We start from the raw sequence: 19,047 nt of genomic DNA on the forward strand, positions 1-19,047 counted from the left end.
CACGGGAAAGTATGAAACGGGATGATCCTGTAACATACAGGACACCAGGTCAGCCTGCTGTGGTGGGACAAAGCATTTGTTGCCCATTTGGTCGGTGGTGTCCGTGCTGTGCTGTGCCATATATCTTTTGTAGTAATATAACTGATTTATTGAATAAAAAATTCCTGACTAGCCGTCAATTGAACGGAACATCAAAATCTACCACTCTGTTGTGAATATGCGACCGGCGTTTTCATCTGCACTACTAACACCACCATCTTCACTAATACCATGTTCGTCTGAATTGCTCGCACAAGGCTTGACACGATACGGCTCCACAATTCCCCCGAAAGCGTTTCCATCACTAATTTTGTCTCCAATAGTTTCTTTAAAATCCCACTGATCAGTTTCAACATACTGAGAACCTTCAGAGTTGCTAATGACGGTGGAATCTGAGTGAAGTCTGAATCTGAGCTCGATATGCACCGTTTCTCTATGTAAACTGCCATATGGCTCAAGGTGAGTTCATAGTGCGACGTCACTGGCGAAATTGAAAATCGACACACTCGGGCTTTTTCAACTATTTGTGATTGGCAAATGTTTTCCCTTTAAATTAGACTATGATTAACGATTTTGAATGCTTTTCAGAAATAAAACTTTTGTACCTGGGTTCCCCTAACACATACCTCTGTAAGGGCAGGGATAATGCTTGGACAGGTGAAAAAAAAAATGTTTATTTGACTCTGCATAAAAATGTCCTTTTGAGCTGCAAAGTAGACATTCATAATACTGTCTCAGTTTTACAAACAATTCTGCAGGAGATTATTGCCAAATATGAAAGTATTCTCTCTTCACCGAGCCCAGATTTTGGATGAAAAGTACGAAAGATAAGGTGTTAATACAAACTAGAACGGCTCTCGGTAGGGCGCACGCCTCCGTCAGGCTGAACAGTTTACGTTTTCTATCCATTGATAGGCCGGATCTGGATTCAGATCTGAACCAAAATCTAATCGGCAAAATCGAAACAACTCATCACCCAAGTTTTGCCATAACTCGTCTGCAACTTTTTAAAATATCGTGTTATACTCGTACATCGCTTTTCGCCCAATCTCTCAATGGTGAAGAATCACTTAAAGAATTAAATAATTCTCGTATCCGAATCCATACACAGATATTCACCAAAATCGAATCGATTAGTCCTCGTCACACACCCAACCTCTCCATCAAGTTTCGTCCAAATCCATCCATAACTTTTTGAGATATCCTGCTATATATCATGTTTAGCGTCTTCTCCCAATGGTAAAGAATCACTTTAAAAATTCTACTATCCGGATCCGAATCCGGATCTTCACCAAAATGTAATCATTTTGTCCTTGTCACATATGCTACCTCTCTGCCAAATGTCATCCGAATCCGTCCACAACTTTTTGAGACATCTTGTTCAGACAGACAGCCAAACAAACAGACAGGGGTGAAAACATAACCTCCATCCACCTTCGGTGGTGGAGGTAAAAAAAAAAGTGATTGGATAAACAAATCAATACTAAATTAGCCAAGGAACATAGAATTGAAAGAAACGGTTAAAGTGAATTGGTGGATTAAAAACTTGAACGAATAGTGTATAAATAAGATATCAGGATTTCAGTTTGGATTGTATGTGGTCCACTAAGGGGTCAATAATCCGGTCCAGATTGGCAGGACTCGAGTCATTGGGAATGATCCAGTCCCAGTCGACAACAGTGTCTAGGCCGCATTCTGATTCAGCATCATCTATCCCTAAAAGGGGAAATTGAAGACAATTTCACATGTTTTTCAAAATAATATGATTTTAAACAAGACATACTACGCTGATGATGTGAGAAAAGCCAGCATATGTTATGACTACATGTTACGAGTTTTCCGGATTAGAAAAAACAATTATTGAGGATTTAAAATACACACCAGCAGTAAACTTCCATCCTCGACTTTGCCGCGTTGCCTCCATTGCAGTGACTCGCACCATCTCAATGACATCGCCAAAGTGGTCACGCAACCACACCATGTCTGACATGCGGCGAGCATCAGTCACAAGCTGCAGGAGGCCAAGGCATCGATTAAACATCAGCATCCATTCATTAATTTAACAAACCACCACCTTACCTACCAAGAAAGGATATCTGCATGGAGAGGAACTACAGTGTGAGAGTCGGGGGAGTGTGGTGGAGCGGTATGTATCATTACAGTAGGACCACGACATTCGTGGGGGATATTGTAATGTATCATTACAGTAGGACCACGACATTCGTGGGGGATATTGTAATGTATCATTACAGTAGGACCACGACATTCGTGGGGGATACGCTCCTGCAAACTAACGCAAATCGCGAATGGCAGGGCCTTGTTTCAATGGGAAAAAGGGGGATAGGTTCACGGCGGATCGTGATACATGAGGGAAATATATTAAAGGTTTAAGAGCACGAATGCACGTACGAGGTAAATAGTTTCATTAAAAATGTTTACAAATAAATTAAAATAAAACAACAGTAGGTACAGTCAACAATTTTCATTTCATTTATTTTTTATGTGATGATGAGGATGATGATGATTAGTTAGAATCCAGGGAACTCCACTGAGGAGGATGCAAGTGAGGGTGCTGATGGTGTTGAGGTGGAGGAATCAGAGCGATAAAATGGGTGATACACAGCTGTTTTGCAGAGTTCTGCAGGTTTATGTGTAAAGAGTGCTGCAGGTTTATGTGTAAAGAGTGCTGCAGGTTTATGTGTAAAGAGTGCTGCAGGTTTATGTGTAGAGTGCTGCAGGTTTATGTGTAAAGAGTGCTGCAGGTTTATGTGTAAAGAGTGCTGCAGGTTTATGTGTAAAGAGTGCTGCAGGTTTATGTGTAAAGAGTGCTGCAGGTTTATGTGTAAAGAGTGCTGCAGGTTTATGTGTAAAGAGTGCTGCAGGTTTATGTGTAAAGAGTGCTGCAGGTTTATGTGTAAAGAGTGCTGCAGGTTTATGTGTAAAGAGTGCTGCAGGTTTATGTGTAAAGAGTGCTGCAGGTTTATGTGTAAAGAGTGCTGCAGGTTTATGTGTAAAGAGTGCTGCAGGTTTATGTGTAAAGAGTGCTGCAGGTTTATGTGTAAAGAGTGCTGCAGGTTTATGTGTGAGGAGTTCTGCAGGTTTATTTGTAAAGAGTGCTGCAGGTTTGTGTAAGGAGTGCTGCAGTTTTATGTGTAAAGAGTGCTGCAGTTTTATGTGTAAAGAGTGCTGCAGGTTTCTGTGTAAGGAGTGCTGCAGGTTTCTGTGTAAGGAGTGCTGCAGGTTTCTGTGTAAGGAGTGCTGCAGGTTTCTGTGTAAGGAGTGCTGCAGGTTTCTGTGTAAGGAGTGCTGCAGGTTTCTGTGTAAGGAGTGCTGCAGGTTTATGTGTAAGGAGTGCTGCAGGTTTCTGTGTAATGAGTTCTGCAGGTTTCTGTGTAAGGAGTTCTGCAGGTTTCTGTGTAAGGAGTTCTGCAGGTTTCTGTGTAAGGAGTTCTGCAGGTTTCTGCGCAAGGAGTTCTGCAGGTTTCTGTGTAAGGAGTTCTGCAGGTTTCTGTGTAAGGAGTTCTGCAGGTTTGTGTGTGAGGAGTGCTGCAGGTTTCGGTGTGAGGAGTGCTGCAGGTTTCTGTGTGAGGAGTGCTGCAGATTTCTGTGTGAGGAGTGCTGTAGGTTTTGCTGAGTTCTACAGGTTTCTGTGTAAGGAGTGCTGAAGGTTGTGATGAGTTCTGCAGGTTTCTGTGTAAGGAGTGCTGAAGGTTTTGATGAGTCCTGCAGGTTTCTGTGTTTTGCTGAGTGCTGCAGGTTTCTGTGTTTTGCTGAGTGCTACAGGTTTCTCGGCAGCTCTGTGCAAGGCAGCAAAACATCATCAAGCACCTTCTAAAATCAGAGGTATCGCTCCATCAATGGGACGGCATCTTACAACCTGTCAGCGACTGTCTTCATGTCCTTCAGCACCTCAGCCAGGAACCTGACGATTAACTTGGACCTCGCCACCTCCTCCTCCTTTTCACTGTCCGCCACCTCCTCCTCCTCGGAAACCTTGATGATGGCCTCCAACTCCACCTCAGTCAGCCCCTCCCCATGTAAGGCGAAGAACTCCCCCAATTCTTCAGGCTCCATGTCATCAAAGCCATCCCCTGCCATCTCCCATGACATCGAGTGGTTGGATTATGGAAATGGTGTTGGGTGGCAGAGGATGACTTCAACCTTGGGATGGGCCACATTCAGCTCCTTGGGGTGGCCTGGTGTGTTGTCCACCAGCAGGAGGATCTTGAAGGAGAGGTTCTTTTCTGCCAGGTACATCTCCATTTGACGGACAAAACCATTGTGGAACCCATCCATGAATATGGCAGCTGTTACCCACGCCTTTTTGTTCGTCCTCCAAAATACGGGCAGAGTGCGTTTGCTTATGCCCGTGAGAGTCCACGGGTTCAGGGCACGGTACAGCATCATCGGCTTCATCATGCAGTCTCCTTTGGCGTTGGCGCAGAGGAGAAGAGATACCTGGTCATTTGCAGCATTTAACCATGATGTTGTCCTCTCTCGCATCAAGATGAAAGTCCTTGACAGGCCTGTCTCGTCAGCATTGAAGATTGCTCTGAGATACCCCTTCTCCACAATCAGTTGTGTGAGTTGAGCGGGGAAAGTTGCAGTTGCCTCATAGTCTGCCGAGGCACACTCGCCAGTGAGCCTCACATTGTGGAGATTGTACCAGCTTCTTGAAGCGGTCAAACCATCCCCTGCTAGCTTGGAAGGAACTGGGGCCACCTGTACCCACATCACACAAACTCGCATCGCTCGTACCCGCATCACTCGTGTTAGCAGCACCACCCACGCTAACCATATGACCATAAATGTGCTTTTCCTTTTCACGAATGATAGGCCCACTTTTGTGCGCATTATCCTCAAGCCATACACTCAATGCCTTCTCCATATTTTAAATACTAGGGCATTGCCCGTACGTGGGTGCCCGTTCCTTGCCAAAAAAAAAAAAAAACGCTACCCGTACGCTCTACCCCGCCCGTACGCCCGTAAACAAAAAAAACAACGCTCTTCGCTTCCGCCCTTCGCTCTGACTGAATTGGGAGAAATAATGCGCATAAGAAATCGAATTACGTACCGTAATGGCGGTCAGCTCGTAACGCGCTCAGCTCCGCTCGTCTCACATCGGCCACGCCTACGCAACAAAGCGTTCTGTGATTGGCTGCCGGAAGTGAAGTCGTCACTGTCCGGAAGTTCGCAAATCGCAGTTACGATGAATCGTTTTAATTTAATCGCAGTTTGAATTCGTTTTAAAACATAGTTTAACGGCAACATAGTTTTCCAACGTGAAATAAATGAATACGCTGTCAAATGTGCCGTCCGAGGCAGAGTCTGATCGCCACGTTCGGCACACGTGATAGCTCGCTGCTCTCTGATTGGTTGAAGCGTTTTTTGGACATAGCTCGGTAAGTACTTGTCCGATTAATTTAAAACCTTGAAAAGGCACATCCTCGGGTCCCCAGCAATATACCTGGCAAGTTTCAAGTATATCGGACCCGTGGTTGTCGAGAAACAGCGGTCACAGACAAACACACAGACACACAGACACACAGACACACAGAGATTGCTGGAATTATAGATAGATGAATGTCCCTGACTTGCGTAACGACTTGGGCACTGGGTGCTGTGCTAGCCGCGACATTTTCACGAATCGCCTTCTCGTTTTTCTTTATACAGTATATGGGACAGTGGACTCGTTCTGCCCACAGAGGCCACACTCTCACCCCTTTGTTGTCAGTCAAGCAGCTCCACTTCCTGGCTCAAGCTCATCACCTTTTTCAGCCTATTGGGAGCAGATGCATCTCCTACATTATTCGTACGCTTAGGTCCCATGATCGACTTGAAACAATGAGCGCAAAAGTTCCCGAGCATGAGGAATCACAGCACGTCAAAGCAGCAGAGTGAGAAGAACGAGTTAGACCCAGGACACGCTGCGGAGACGAACCCGTGCAGTGGGTTGTGGGTATATGGAGGAGGGCTGATTAACCATGGTTTGTGACCATTATTTGTGGGGGACGATCCATTGGTGGTAGGTGACAATGGTGGGGGATGATGGCGGGGGATGTTTTATGCCCGCAAAAGCCACGAATAGCCAGAGCGCAGGGGCCGCGAATGTAGAAGCAGGTCACATTTTATAAACCACAATTAGGCGGGTTGCACTGAAAGTGAATCCACGAATGTCAGGGTTTTTGTGTATTATTTGTTATTTTTGCAAACTCAGAAGAAATGTGGTGACTTGAAAACATCAACCAATGCTGCTGGAGACAATTTTTGTAACTTGCAATTAAAACTGAATCGCCATTTTTTTTTAAACACAAGGCAACAAGAGTTACGTGTTGTTAATATATGCAGACTCTTTAAATTATAAAATAATTTTATACGGTACTATAATTGGAGAAGTGTTTGCTTGTTTGATTTATATGTACTCTTGAACCGCTGGATGGAATGAGTTAAAAAATCTGTTGGGTGCGCTCGGGAATGTTGTAGGCGAGAAAAAATATATTCCTGGGGGTTTAGGGTAGGGACAGAATTTACATTGATTACCTCTTAATATACCAAAATTCTTAAAACGATCCATAACGGTCCCTCAAACTCATCCTTGACAATCTCACCGAATGATCAACTGCCAATGACTCATTCCACATCGTGACAACAATTCTCTAAAAATAAATAAATAATAGACAAAAAGATATATTTTTCGGTACAACAAACAATACAACAGATGGTCACATGCATATAACTGGGCCATGGTCCAAAAACATTTGCATTCCCCACAGCATATATTGCACTAGCAGGAGTACACGGCATTGAGCAGAGGGGTGTGGGTGGGAGGAGAGGAACCACGAGAGGAAGGGGTGAGGAAGGGAGTGGGGGGGGGGGGGGGGGAGTGGAAGGAGGAGGGGTGAGAAAGGGAGTGGGGGGAGTGGAAGGGGGAGGGGATGGGGAGGTGAGGGGAAAGGTATACTACATATACAACTTTGGGGGGGGGGGGGGGAAGGAAGAGGGTGGCTTTGACAGGACTCTTCGTTTTGGGAGAGGGGCGAATTGATGGAGGAAAATTTTTCCAGTGCAAAGAGTGCTTCAGAAACCTCAGTGTTGCACAGGTAAAAAAAGATATTGTAATACCCTCTGCCACCATCACTAGGTGGCGCTACACGGTACACATTTGCATAGATAATTTATTCCCCTCCCCCGGTCCACCATCAAGCAAAAAAGAAACATTAACATATTTGAAATGAGGGCAAATATAATGGAAAAGCAATTACATCCAAATCAGAATCCATCACAAATGTCAAAACATCATTTCACCTTTTCGTTGAACACATGCTGGTGAATGTGCCATTCATCACGTTTCTGAGTTAAATATGATGACGTTCAGGAAGAAGAAGAAGCCTCACCACCAACTTCAACCGCTTCCAAAATTGTTTGATTATAACTTCCGGATCTATAACTAGAGCCTGGTGTTGGCTTAGCGGTTAGGGTGCCGGCTTGGGATCCTGGGTTCGAATCCCGGTCGATTGCTGAATGAACACCAAGGGGGTTGACTCAGCCTGTCATCCTTCTGAGGTCGGCAAATCGAGTACCAGTTCACTGGTAATTCCCTGTGTGTACGCAAGAGGTGACTAACAGGGTTGGCGGCATAAAGGGCACCCGGCTGTAAAACATTGCTTCAAAAAGGGGACCACGGTGCCTGAAAAAGGCCAACCCCTGCTCTGCGGGGAAAATGGCCTCTAAAGGTGATTCTTGTCTATAACTGTTATTAATCAAAAAGGCTTAGGCATTATAGAGTGATTTTTTTTAAATCCAAAACCCCCCCCTTTTTGGACGAAGATCTGTTCAGCCATCGCTGAGCAAAATGACGCCACACAGACAGACCAACAGCTCTCTTAAATAGTAGATTACAAAGATAATGCAATATACACCATGGCCTGCGGCTATAGTAACTCCATGCAAAGGGAATGCACGGAATTACAACTCCGAGATGCACAGTGAAGAGAAAACATATATTGAGAAACTAACAGTGAGCTACTGTGTTATCCTTACCCAATTGAGAAAGCTCGATTTTATCAAAGCTTGCCCTGATGATCCAATAGGAAATCTGGATGGCAGCACTAGGATGGCAGGTTACCATTGGTTAAGTTAAATCAGTGTGTGATCCCATGTAAGGTGATGAAACTCGTAAGAAATCAAATCTTATATAATTACGTTGCATCTGCAACAAAAGGCAACCAAAAGACCATTTGAATGCAGCCGAAGGCATACAACGCATGATGAGCGTTATCTGTCAAACGACCCAGACAGGCCAATTACCCAGATCGGGCGTGAAGGGTCTGCATTTTCAATGGCAATACGGCAGAAACAACCAGGCTCTTCCTTCCGCTGCATCTCACCCCAATGCACCATGTCAGCACGATGAAATTCTTTGTAGTTACTGGAATCCATCAGGCGATCCAGATCAAGGCCATGATTCTGGTACAAAAATGGAATTGGAAAATCAATTGAACTAGGCCACAATGTACAAACCTCAATTCCGAGCACAATCTTGGCGGTATCGAAGCAAAGAAAGCAGCAGCAAAAGACACCATAACTTCCTGGCTCCCTGGGGTCATTGCCTCGGCCACCAAAGGTACACTGATGTCTAATTCCTGCACAACATATGGACGAGCTCCACTATGAGTGTTCAGTCACTGCAAAATATTGTTGTGGTTTTGGGAAAAGTACTCCCAGAGGGAGCACATCCATGTACACGATAGGAATCCTGAGATAGTTATTTCTTAGTCTATGTCAAGGCAGACGTTTGTCCATTGTCTAAGGGGTACGGGAATGGAAACATGCATTATGGTCAGTTAGTCTTCATATTCACAGTGTAGTGTCTCCCCATTTCCAAATATATTATTCTTTCAATCCCCATTCGGTCTGTTCCAGCATTCTTTCCTTCAATCTACATTCGCTCCGTGCTTCAATCCACCTCGGTCCGTTCCAGGAATCTTTCTGTCAAATCTACATTCAGTCCGTGCCTCAATCTATCTATTCTCTCACTTTCAATCCCTCCGTTCAACTCCACGACCAGGTCATTCCCACCTCCGGTCTGTCCGCACACCCACCTGCTCAGATATGCTTCACCTGTGTGACACGCTCCGAGACTACCCCTTGCATTAGGTAATTCCTATTTTCATTGTTCAGACCCATCCGGAACCTTACCTTTCCTTTCCTTATGTTAAACTCCATTTGCCAATCTTGGAGAATATTTAGACTTTCCTGAATTTGATCCCCCCTACCACACTCTCCACCCCCTGAAACCCGCCCTGCAGTCTACCTTACCTCCAAAGCTGTGCATTACCTGTAAAAGTGTTGTTGTTGTTGTTTGTTTGTTTATTTATTTATTATTCTGTGGCCCAGCAGTCCCACTAAATGCTCTCCCATCCCATCACCTGCCTCTTACGGGTACATCTGCTCATTTTAAAATAAAAATACTGTCACGCAACTGCGATTAACATCAGAATTGCGGAGGCCGATTACGAGGCTTTAAACTCCCGAGGCGAAAACTCAATAGCGGATTCCAATCAAGCACTTAAACGCGCGGAATGGCGGGACACAGCAAAAGCCCTGCAGCCTTACATATTAAAATCAAACACCCAGGAAAACTGCGTTCAGATATATATACAGAAAATAATACAACGATTTATTAATGAAAAGTAAAGACAGTGAAAAAGCACGTGCCGGTAATAACTCTAATAAGAAGCCTAAATTGGGATCTCACACACAACAGATATGAAACACAATACGAGGGAGATGAATACGAAAATAACACGTCTCGTCATGTAAAGTGTAAACGCGGAGCTCGGGCTTATCTGGCTCTAGTCGTCTTCAGTGAAACACGGCCCCGCGGCCCTCTTGGTCTGCCTCCGAGCGCCACCAGGCCTCGTCGGTTCAACGGCACACCACGAGCTCCCTTGCTCCAACGGTCCAACGCAGGGCTGCACAAAGCAAGCGAACTCCACTCGACCAGGGACAGGAAGGACTCTCCAAACTCGGGATCGCACCGGGACTCTCTCAAGCCGTGAACTCCTTTGAACTCCACTCAACTCGACTCTCAGGTCCAACTCAACTCAACTGTACTCCCCCAAAATGGCGTCCTGCCCTCGGTAATATCCCTGCCCGATGACGTCACATTGGCGCACTGCTCTGACAATCAGAGCCTCCCACGATTCGCCGGCTCGTCCGGGGGCACGCCCACTGCACCACAGCCGCTCCCTCTACTCCTGCTTCTTCTTCATATCACGTGCTATGCGAGGTTGGTAGGCCTTGCGGAGGTGTAAATGGTGACGGCCAATTGTGGCGGTGTTTTTGGCCTTGTTTCCTGTCCGTTTGTTCCGAAGTCATTGTCAGGGAAAGGAATTATTTAATGTTGCGCTAGGGACCTAACTAATGTTTATGTGGTTTGCAGTGCCATAATGGACAAAGGTTTGACTACTAGGTGAGACTCACAGGGGCGTTATCTTTAATCCCTAACTACTTAACACTCGAATCTCCTGGTAGATCCACAATCATACATATTATCCCGACAAACGCCTAAACATGAAGAACTTATTACAGGTAGATTCCCTATCGCGACAGTCGAATACCTACCTATACAGATCTACCTGGCTCTACATTTTGCTTTACCCCCAGTCCAGACATAACAATACGTTTCAAGTCCGTTCTGTTCACCAGCAGAAGAGATGGCATTCTTCAGGTACCTTGGCATACTGGCTTTTCAGCGGTTCGGACAGTCGTAATATTGTGAAGACATTGCTTCCCAGCCTGGGGATGAAAATGTTAAATTATCCAAAGCACAGCATAGAGTCTCGATTATATTTATAATACATCATCCGTCGGCCGAACGACAGGAACCCGACAGACACAAACAGGACGATGAACCAGGTGGGCCTACCTGTGCTTCAAGCGCTCGCTCACAAAGTCTTTCCCGCTCTTTCTCTTTCCACTGAGGACGAGGAGCAGCTTCGGACTTTTGAAATTAAAAATGCCATCCTCCATCCCGCAAGATCGACAGGTAACTCACGTTGCTTATACACATCGATATGAGTATGCCCCAAACCACAAAATAAACAAGGACGTTCCTTTCTTGCACCAAAGGAAGAACACAACGAAAACATTTTAAAATCAGCGCTTTATAAGTCAATTCGCTGAGATAAACAGTTTGAAACAAAAATGAATAATTTTCATGTAAACAAGGACTCGATTATTAGTTTTTGATTATACACCGCCTAATATGTTCCGAGCAAATGCGTCGTAAAAACATAACGCTGAAAATAAAGTAAAACGAACGAAAGGTGACAAAAAACTACGAATGTTGGTAAAATGGTGAGTGCCTTTGATCGATGTAAAGACGCACACCTTTAAAGTCTGGAAGTTGAAATATTTACTATAAAATTAAACTAAAATGTAAGCAACTGCATGCGTTGGCTGCGCCACTGATCTCCACACGAACTGCATTGGCTGTCAGCTGATTGGTGAAGAAACGCGGCGCCATCTTGAGACCCCCAAAGTAAACTGTGCGCATTGTTTGTATCGAGCGAGGTGTGTATTTTACGTTTTAAAATTGATCGTCGCTCGCCTGCAGATAATTTTTTCGAAGTATCATTTACAAACGATCTGGTTCAGTGTTTTCCAACGGCTGTTATTACATGACAATTGTACAAAATGCCAAATTGGAGTCATGTAATCTTCTTCTTTTCTATCTTCTGTCACAGTTCATTGCCTCACTTGTTTCCTCCAATAACTAGATGGTATTCATGGCATACTTGCCCCACGCAATCAACTTGATGCGAGCCATCTCTTCTGTTTTTGCACGTTTTTTTTTACGGCGTAACCCTTCAGGCAGAGCCGTCTGGAACAGTGTTTGTATGTCTGTGTGTACAGTCACGTGAAAAAGTAAGTACACCCCATGAAAAGTTTTGACTTTTTAGTGTATGCGGTTATGTTGCAATTAACAGGGGAGTGAAACTTTCATATAGAATCTTGAAACTGGTACTTATTGACTTCTTTAGATCACATAGGACTCAAAACCACCTGTTTCCAATTTTTTCCAGCATGGATACGCACTAAATCCAAGATGGCGGCCATTTAACACGATAATCGCTTAATCGCCAACTATTTTGGACATTTGTAATGGATATAGTTGTCCAGTATATCGTTTTATAGGTTTTTTTGGTCACTGAATTCATTGAAGTACTTATATCATCAATAACACAAAGCATAAAGTGAATAATCATCCAATATGAGGTATAATTGGCGCCATATGGCATGGCACACCCATATAAATACCCAATGAACGGTACACAAATATTTGGGTTATAATAATGATTATGTATATTTGTTTTTCAGTAAAATAAATCTGTCCTGATCGTTCTATGGAAGACTGCATGGCTTGAGCCATAATAATGTAACCACAGGAATGGATGCATGGGTGCAATCTGCCATGAAATCAGAGTTGACCAGCTTATGAAGTGTCCATTTCTAAACATGTATTTTCTTTTCTACTTGCAGGTAAATAATGGCATCCGAAGCGGAACCTCTGGAGAAAAGGGCACGTACCGAACTAAATTTCAAGCTGTGCATCAAATGTCAAACTTCAAAAGAAGAACAATTAAAGGAACCCCCACAGTCCCAAAAGCAATCAACGTATGACAAATTTCTAACAGCGGTTCGTTTGAGAGCGCAGTTTGGAAACACTGACTTTATTGCACTCAACGAAAAAATTGGACAATTGACAGCACAAGATTTATGTGACAAACATGTTATGTGGCACAGAACGTGCTATGCTATGAGCACAAATAAAGAACATATAATACGTGATGAAAAGCGCTACAACCGAGCGTGTGCAACATCCGATGTTACTCTCCTTAGTAGCCGAACCGTGGGGAGACCAACTGCTTCATCAACACTTAGTGCTAAGGACGAAGAGCCAGTGTCAAAAAAGTACACCCGATCACAGTTAACTGCATATGACAAAACAGAATGTTTCTTCTGTCAAGGTAAAATACAAGGTCCCTTGCACGAATGTCAATCAGCAAATATTGGAAAGCAGATAAAGGACATAGTACACCACTCCAACAACCAAGAATGGAAGGTTAACTATGCCACTGTCCTATCTGACAATGATGCGCTGACACGTGATATTGTCTACCACAAGAAGTGCATCACCGAACAGTGGCAGTTTCTAAAGCAGGGAAATGCTGCAGACAGTGGATCATGCCCTAAGACAGCTGACCGCTGCAACACAGATGCCAGTGGGCCGACAGTACACCACATCACGGCTGAAATTGAATTATTTGCCGAAATACAAGATCGCATCAACGAGGGAGAATTTATTCCAATGGACGAAGCAGAAAAGCTATACTTATCGAAGATGGAACAATACAACATCCAGTATGTCTCGAAGTTTTCTAACGCCAAGTCCGAGCGGAGGTGGCTACGACAAAATATCGAGGAAAATGTTAATCTCGTTCAGTTCACACCATTACCGAAGAAGCCTACACTGATACATTCCAAAGCTGCACAAAATGCTGCAGTTGATGAAGCTGTCAAGAACAACACATACGATGACATGAAGAAGTTATTTGAAGCAAGCAGAGTCCTACGTAAATTGATCCAGGAAACAAAGAAAGACCCGTGGGTTTTCACCGGAACACTCGAAAATAGTGAGCATTGCGTAGTGCCACAGGAGCTCCACAGCATGGTGCTTTGGATCATGAAAGGTACAACTACAGTTAAAACTGAAGCTCGTGCACAGGAGTTTAATAGATCTGCGTCAATCGTCTCTCAGCAAATAGTACAAGCCCACAAATCTAATCGGCAACTCCTGTATGACCCAAAATCACCAGTGGCTGCGTCGTAATAGATGGCATGGCTCTCGTGCAGGAGATGGTTGTTCGGAAGGATGGTATAAAGTGTTGCAGAGACCTGTCAGGCTGTTTCATTCGAAGTGTTGACAACAAGTCGCGAGGCTACAGTGACATATACTTATTATTCGATAACTACACTGTTACAAACTCCATGAAGGACAGAACGAGACAGCTCCGAACAGCAGGAAGAGCACAAGACAAGGGATACAAAATAGAAGATTCCACACCTGTCAAAGACTTTAAGGTATTCCAAGGAACCAAGGAAACCAGAGCCAACCTCGTGCTATACCTTGCACAAAAATCTGTCCAGCTGTGCAAACTGCCGATCACTACCCACACACACAAAGGTGTTATGTCTTCCCAATCAAACATGGTGAACATCACAAGTACACAGGAGGAAGCCGACACGTTACTGGTCATGTATGCAGTAGCAGTGAGTAGTTTGGGTAATACACCACATATATACTCCTCTGACACAGATGTGTTGGTGCTCGCTCTGCGCAGGGTCCCAGACCTCAACACAGAGAGTCTCATCATCATGGGCTCTGGTGATCGACGACGGAAGATTAAACTCAAACCTATCTACATGGCCATTGGCGCAGAACGTGCAGCAGCTTTGCCAGGATTCCACGCGCTCACTGGATGTGATACCACTGGCCACATCCAGGGAAAGGGAAAGCCTACTTGCTTCAAATCCTTCATGAAGGCTAGTGATGACGTAATCCATGCACTAGCTGGGCTTGGTGTTGGTGTGTATCCATCTCCGGAGGTGTTAGCTGGTTGTGAAAAGTTCGTGTGTCAGCTCTTCAAACCTGGTTATGAATCAGCTAAAGCACTCCGGTGGCATATGTTCAAGCAACTCAAGGGCAACCAGGGTGTAGAGAAACTACCTCCAACTCAAGGATCCATAACTGAACACATTCTGTGAGCACACTTCCAAGCTAACATTTGGGTGCAGGACACAGTAGCTGTTCCAAGTCTTCTAGATCCAGTATCGTTGGGATGGAAACAACTAGATGACGGACGTTGTGTTCCTGTGACGTCGAAAGTTCCACCGGTACCAGAGGCTGTCGTCGGCCTCGTGAAGTGTTCATGTATTGCCAGCAAATGCAGTGGACGGTGTTATTGCAAGACCAATAATCTGTCATGCACAGAGCTTTGCAAGTGTGAAGGTGCTGAAGGATCATGCACTAATGTTGCAAATGAGGAGACAGAGAGTGATGATGATGATGACAGCGACAGTGATGACTAATAACGTGGCAGATAACTAGCATCTGGATACATGTATAATTGAGCATCCAATTTGATATGTGTATGAACACCATTTTGTTTTCCCCATGATTGTTAGATACATAACATGCCTAGGTAAATTTCCATAACACAAGTATGTTGATAAATGGTTTGATTTTTCTGTATATGGTGGCCACCATCTTGGACTTATTCTACGACATTAATGAAAACATTGAAAACTTCTTAAAGAAGTAACATACTTGGTAGAAAAGAATATATTGTAATCACAAAAATGTCCTTAGCTTATCATTATACATGTACGTAAATAAATGGTTCAGATATAAAAATATCGTATTTTTTCGAAATTTGGTGGACGCCATCTTGGATGTTGTCAATGGATATGAATGAAAACATTCAAGACAGTCTATTTCATACAACCATATGTAGATACAAATATATTGTAATCAAAAGCATGTCCATAATAAGCTTATCATTGTGCATATATTGAATACGTTGGTTCAAATATAACGATTTATTGCTTTTTCGGTATATGCTGGCGGCCATCTTGAATTTTGCCACTGGACATAAATTAAAAAATTGGAAACAGGTTGTTTTGTGTTCAGTGTGATCATAGAAAGTAAAAAATCACAAGTTTGCAGATTCTATATGAACCGTTCACTAAATAACACAACGACCTACACTATTTTCGACATATTTCAACATACAGCTATTTGATCTTCATTTCAACAATATTGATAGATAAAGGTGATATAATATAACAAATATCATGAAACATTTACATATTGTAGTCCATTGTATAATTTAAATAAACATAAATGCAAATTTCGCATGTGGAAAAAGTAAGTACAGTGTTATGTGGTCTCCTCGGTGACTACCTGGTCTCGGTGACCCCCGGACCGCGAGAGGAACTTCGCCAGAAAGTAATAGTATATATGCGCTTTCGCAACGCAATCCCTATGAATTCCACCCAAGAGAAACTGATGTTCAATGATATATTTCCAGGGTAAGGATATCATACAATTTCAAGGATACAATCACGGATATATTCCCCGAGCAATCAACAACAAACAACCATCAACAATTCCCAATCCACAATCAATTCCCTATATGATTAAGATGGCCATCTTATATAGGTGTGTCCCCGTGGGTACTCACGACCCCCTTTTGGTCTCTGTTCCGCACAATGTCTCTGGGCCCCTCCTGACCAAGATGATGGTCGGCGTCGCCGCACTCGGGCGGTTGAATGAACCCCGGGTGGACGTGTTTCCACCGGGCAGGTATCGTACCAGGCACCGCGGCTGCAGCCCCTCGTGGCCACGCGAAGCGGGTACGGTAACGCAAGCAAAAAGCTCCACGCCGCTTGCAACGCGTGTTAGGCCCCAACGTGCGACCCGTACGCGTCTTTTTAGACGGTGCAGCGAACGGTGCCAGACGCGGGGTCGATGCACGGCCCCACGTCAACCTGACGTCTCCACCGGGTAGGTACACGTCCCGGTAACTCCTCTCGCCAGACGGGCTTCGGAACGCCGCTTTTCCACACGGCTCAATCAATCCCACCTTTCGTCGGAGCGGGGCGAGGAAGAAGAATAACCGTCGCTTTTCTTCCTCGTGTCTTTTCTTCTTCCGTTTCCGGTCACTTCCGTTTCCGGACACTTTTCAGAAGGGCTCAGGACCCTCCAACCACAACAACCCTTAATCTACTACACATGGATAAGCAACCCTGAATGGTAATTCACATACATTCACATAAATATGTAACACTCCCCCCCTTCAAGAAAGAAAGTTTGAACCCAGCGAAAACTTTCTTTGCCGGCCAATTTGGAGAAACAAACCAGATAACTCAACCCACCCACATTATCAGTTCCCCCCGGGCACAGTTATCACTTAACAATAAAGCAACCAAAATTTTACCACAACCCCTCCAGATTACTCACTCTGGACTAAGCACCAGCAACGACATTGTCCCTGCCAAATCAAACTCCATCTCATGACCCTCTGACTTTGACCGTCAGTTTCTTGTGAATGAAGGTTAAGGGGATGATCAAAGATCCAAAGTTAAGCAACTCGATAGCACTTTTTCCGGGCGGCCAAGCCGAGTATTCACTACATGGATGCCTTTAGGAACGTGGAGTTCACGGTTAGTCCGTGCAGGAAAGTTCTCTACATGGGCGCCTTGAGGAACGTGGAGTTCACGGTTAGTCCGTGCATGAAAGTTCACTACATGGACGCCTTTAGGAACGGCGTTCACGGTTAATCCGTGTAGGAATCTTGGCTCGGCGGCTCCGCCGCATTCAGTGCTTCAACTTCTCAGAACTTCCCTAATAATTATGGTGGGACCACTTGTCCCTGTAGTCCCATGAATAGCGGTCTCCTTCTCGGCCACTACTTTGCCAATCCTTCCTTCGGGAGCTGCCGTAACTCAGGGAGCCTCCATAATAATATTGATTGCGGCCACCACCAAAACTACCGCCCAGTTGTCCTCTCCTGTAGACCTCTCGACGCCTACGAAATGCCTTCCCTACTGTTATGGTCCGACCCTCCAAATCCTTGCCATTCCAATTCTTCTCTGCCTCTCTGGCGTCTTTTGTGCTGGCAAACGTGACAAAGCCGAACCCTCTTGACTGTTGCGTTTCCCCGTCTCTTACCAACCGCACTTCCACCAGCGGCCCATATCTGTTGAAGACAGAGGTCAGAACTTCTTCCTCTGTTTTGAAGTTCAGTCCCCCTACAAATAACTTGGCACTTTTGTCACCATCCCGAGCTGGTGTGGTGTTATTTTCCCTGCTGGGCTCTTTACCAACCCTCAGGTTACCATAAACTTGACCCCCGGCCAAATCATTCCCGATAACCACAGATACACCCTCTACAGGAAGCGTGGCTTGTAAACCGACGGTGACCGGTCCTGACACCAAATCGGACTCCAAATGGATGACATGAAGTGGAGCACTAACACCGCCCCCGATCCCCTGTAAACGAACACTATCCCCCGTTGCCGTCTCCTTGGACCATGGCAAAATGCCTTCAAGCATTAAAGATTGATGTGCCCCTGTGTCCCTCAATATCCTAACCGGTTTCCGGTTAGTCGAGGCTCCATCCCGTGACACAAACCCCTCTGAAATAAATGGTTGGTAACCCTTTTGATGGCGATTTCTCACAATGGCCATTGCATTGGGAGTCGTAATAGTCGGACTCCGCTCTGGGTCTTCCCTTTTCATGCGGTAACAACTGGACATCAAGTGTCCAGGTTTCTTGCAAAAAGCGCAAGTAGGCCCGGAGGAAAAACTCGTGGTCTGCCTTGGGCCCCCCGAATTATAAGTTTGTCTTGGGCCCGCATCCCTCTGATTTCGAACAGGTGGGGTATCCGCGTTGTCCCCATAATCCTCTCGAGGCCGCCGCCATGTATGGTCGTTCTCCGCACCTGCTGTTCCCCACCTCCCCTGCGGAGATCTAGGCGAGGAGTTAGGTTCGTGGACCCCTATTCGGTGGGTTAAGGCATAATCATCTGCCATGGTGGCTGCGTCCCACAACTTTGGTACTTTCTTTTCCTGCAGGTACACTTTGATGTCCTCGTGGACACACTGCTGGAATTCCTCCACCTGGATCAAGTCACGCAATGTTTCGAAGTCTTTCCCGACTCCTTTTGACTCACACCACCGATCAAACATGTTTTCTTTCACTCTGGCAAACTCCACATGGGTCTCACTCTCCCTCTTCCTGGCATTCCTGAATTTTTGCCTGTAAGCTTCCGGAACCAACTCATAGGCTTTGAGGATGTGCTTCTTCAGTACCTCATAATCTGCACATTGGTCCATTGGTAGCGCCGAATAAATCTCTTGAGCTTTTCCCACCAGCA

General features: G+C 45.0%; 1 protein-coding gene across 1 annotated transcript; it reads right to left on the reverse strand.

The window, feature by feature from the left end:
• Positions 1 to 697: 697 nt before the first annotated feature.
• LOC137436884 (phosphomevalonate kinase) lies at positions 698 to 11,174 on the reverse strand. The gene is made up of 5 exons (XM_068131089.2): positions 10,970 to 11,174; positions 10,776 to 10,839; positions 8,347 to 8,505; positions 1,921 to 2,050; positions 698 to 1,755 (listed from the first exon to the last, which is right to left on the reverse strand). Exons 1-5 carry the CDS (start codon positions 11,071 to 11,073, stop codon positions 1,613 to 1,615), a joined length of 600 nt encoding a protein of 199 aa, XP_067987190.2. The 5' UTR covers positions 11,074 to 11,174; the 3' UTR covers positions 698 to 1,612.
• Between the last annotated feature and the right edge of the window lie 7,873 nt (positions 11,175 to 19,047).

Source organism: Myxine glutinosa, chromosome 11 (assembly GCF_964187855.1).
Source record: "Myxine glutinosa chromosome 11, kmMyxGlut1.1, whole genome shotgun sequence".
NCBI classification, from domain to species: Eukaryota; Metazoa; Chordata; class Myxini; order Myxiniformes; family Myxinidae; genus Myxine; species Myxine glutinosa.

Bases quoted from the DNA above. Each gene is read 5' to 3' on its own strand.
- LOC137436884 (XM_068131089.2), bottom strand. From the start codon at position 11,073: ATGGAGGATGGCATTTTTAATTTCAAAAGTCCGAAGCTGCTCCTCGTC. The intron at 10,840-10,969 runs GTAGGCCCACCT...TTTCATCCCCAG, and splicing joins AGCGAGCGCTTGAAGCACAG to GCTGGGAAGCAATGTCTTCA. The intron at 8,506-10,775 runs GTACCTGAAGAA...TTTTTGTACCAG, and splicing joins TGAAAAGCCAGTATGCCAAG to AATCATGGCCTTGATCTGGA.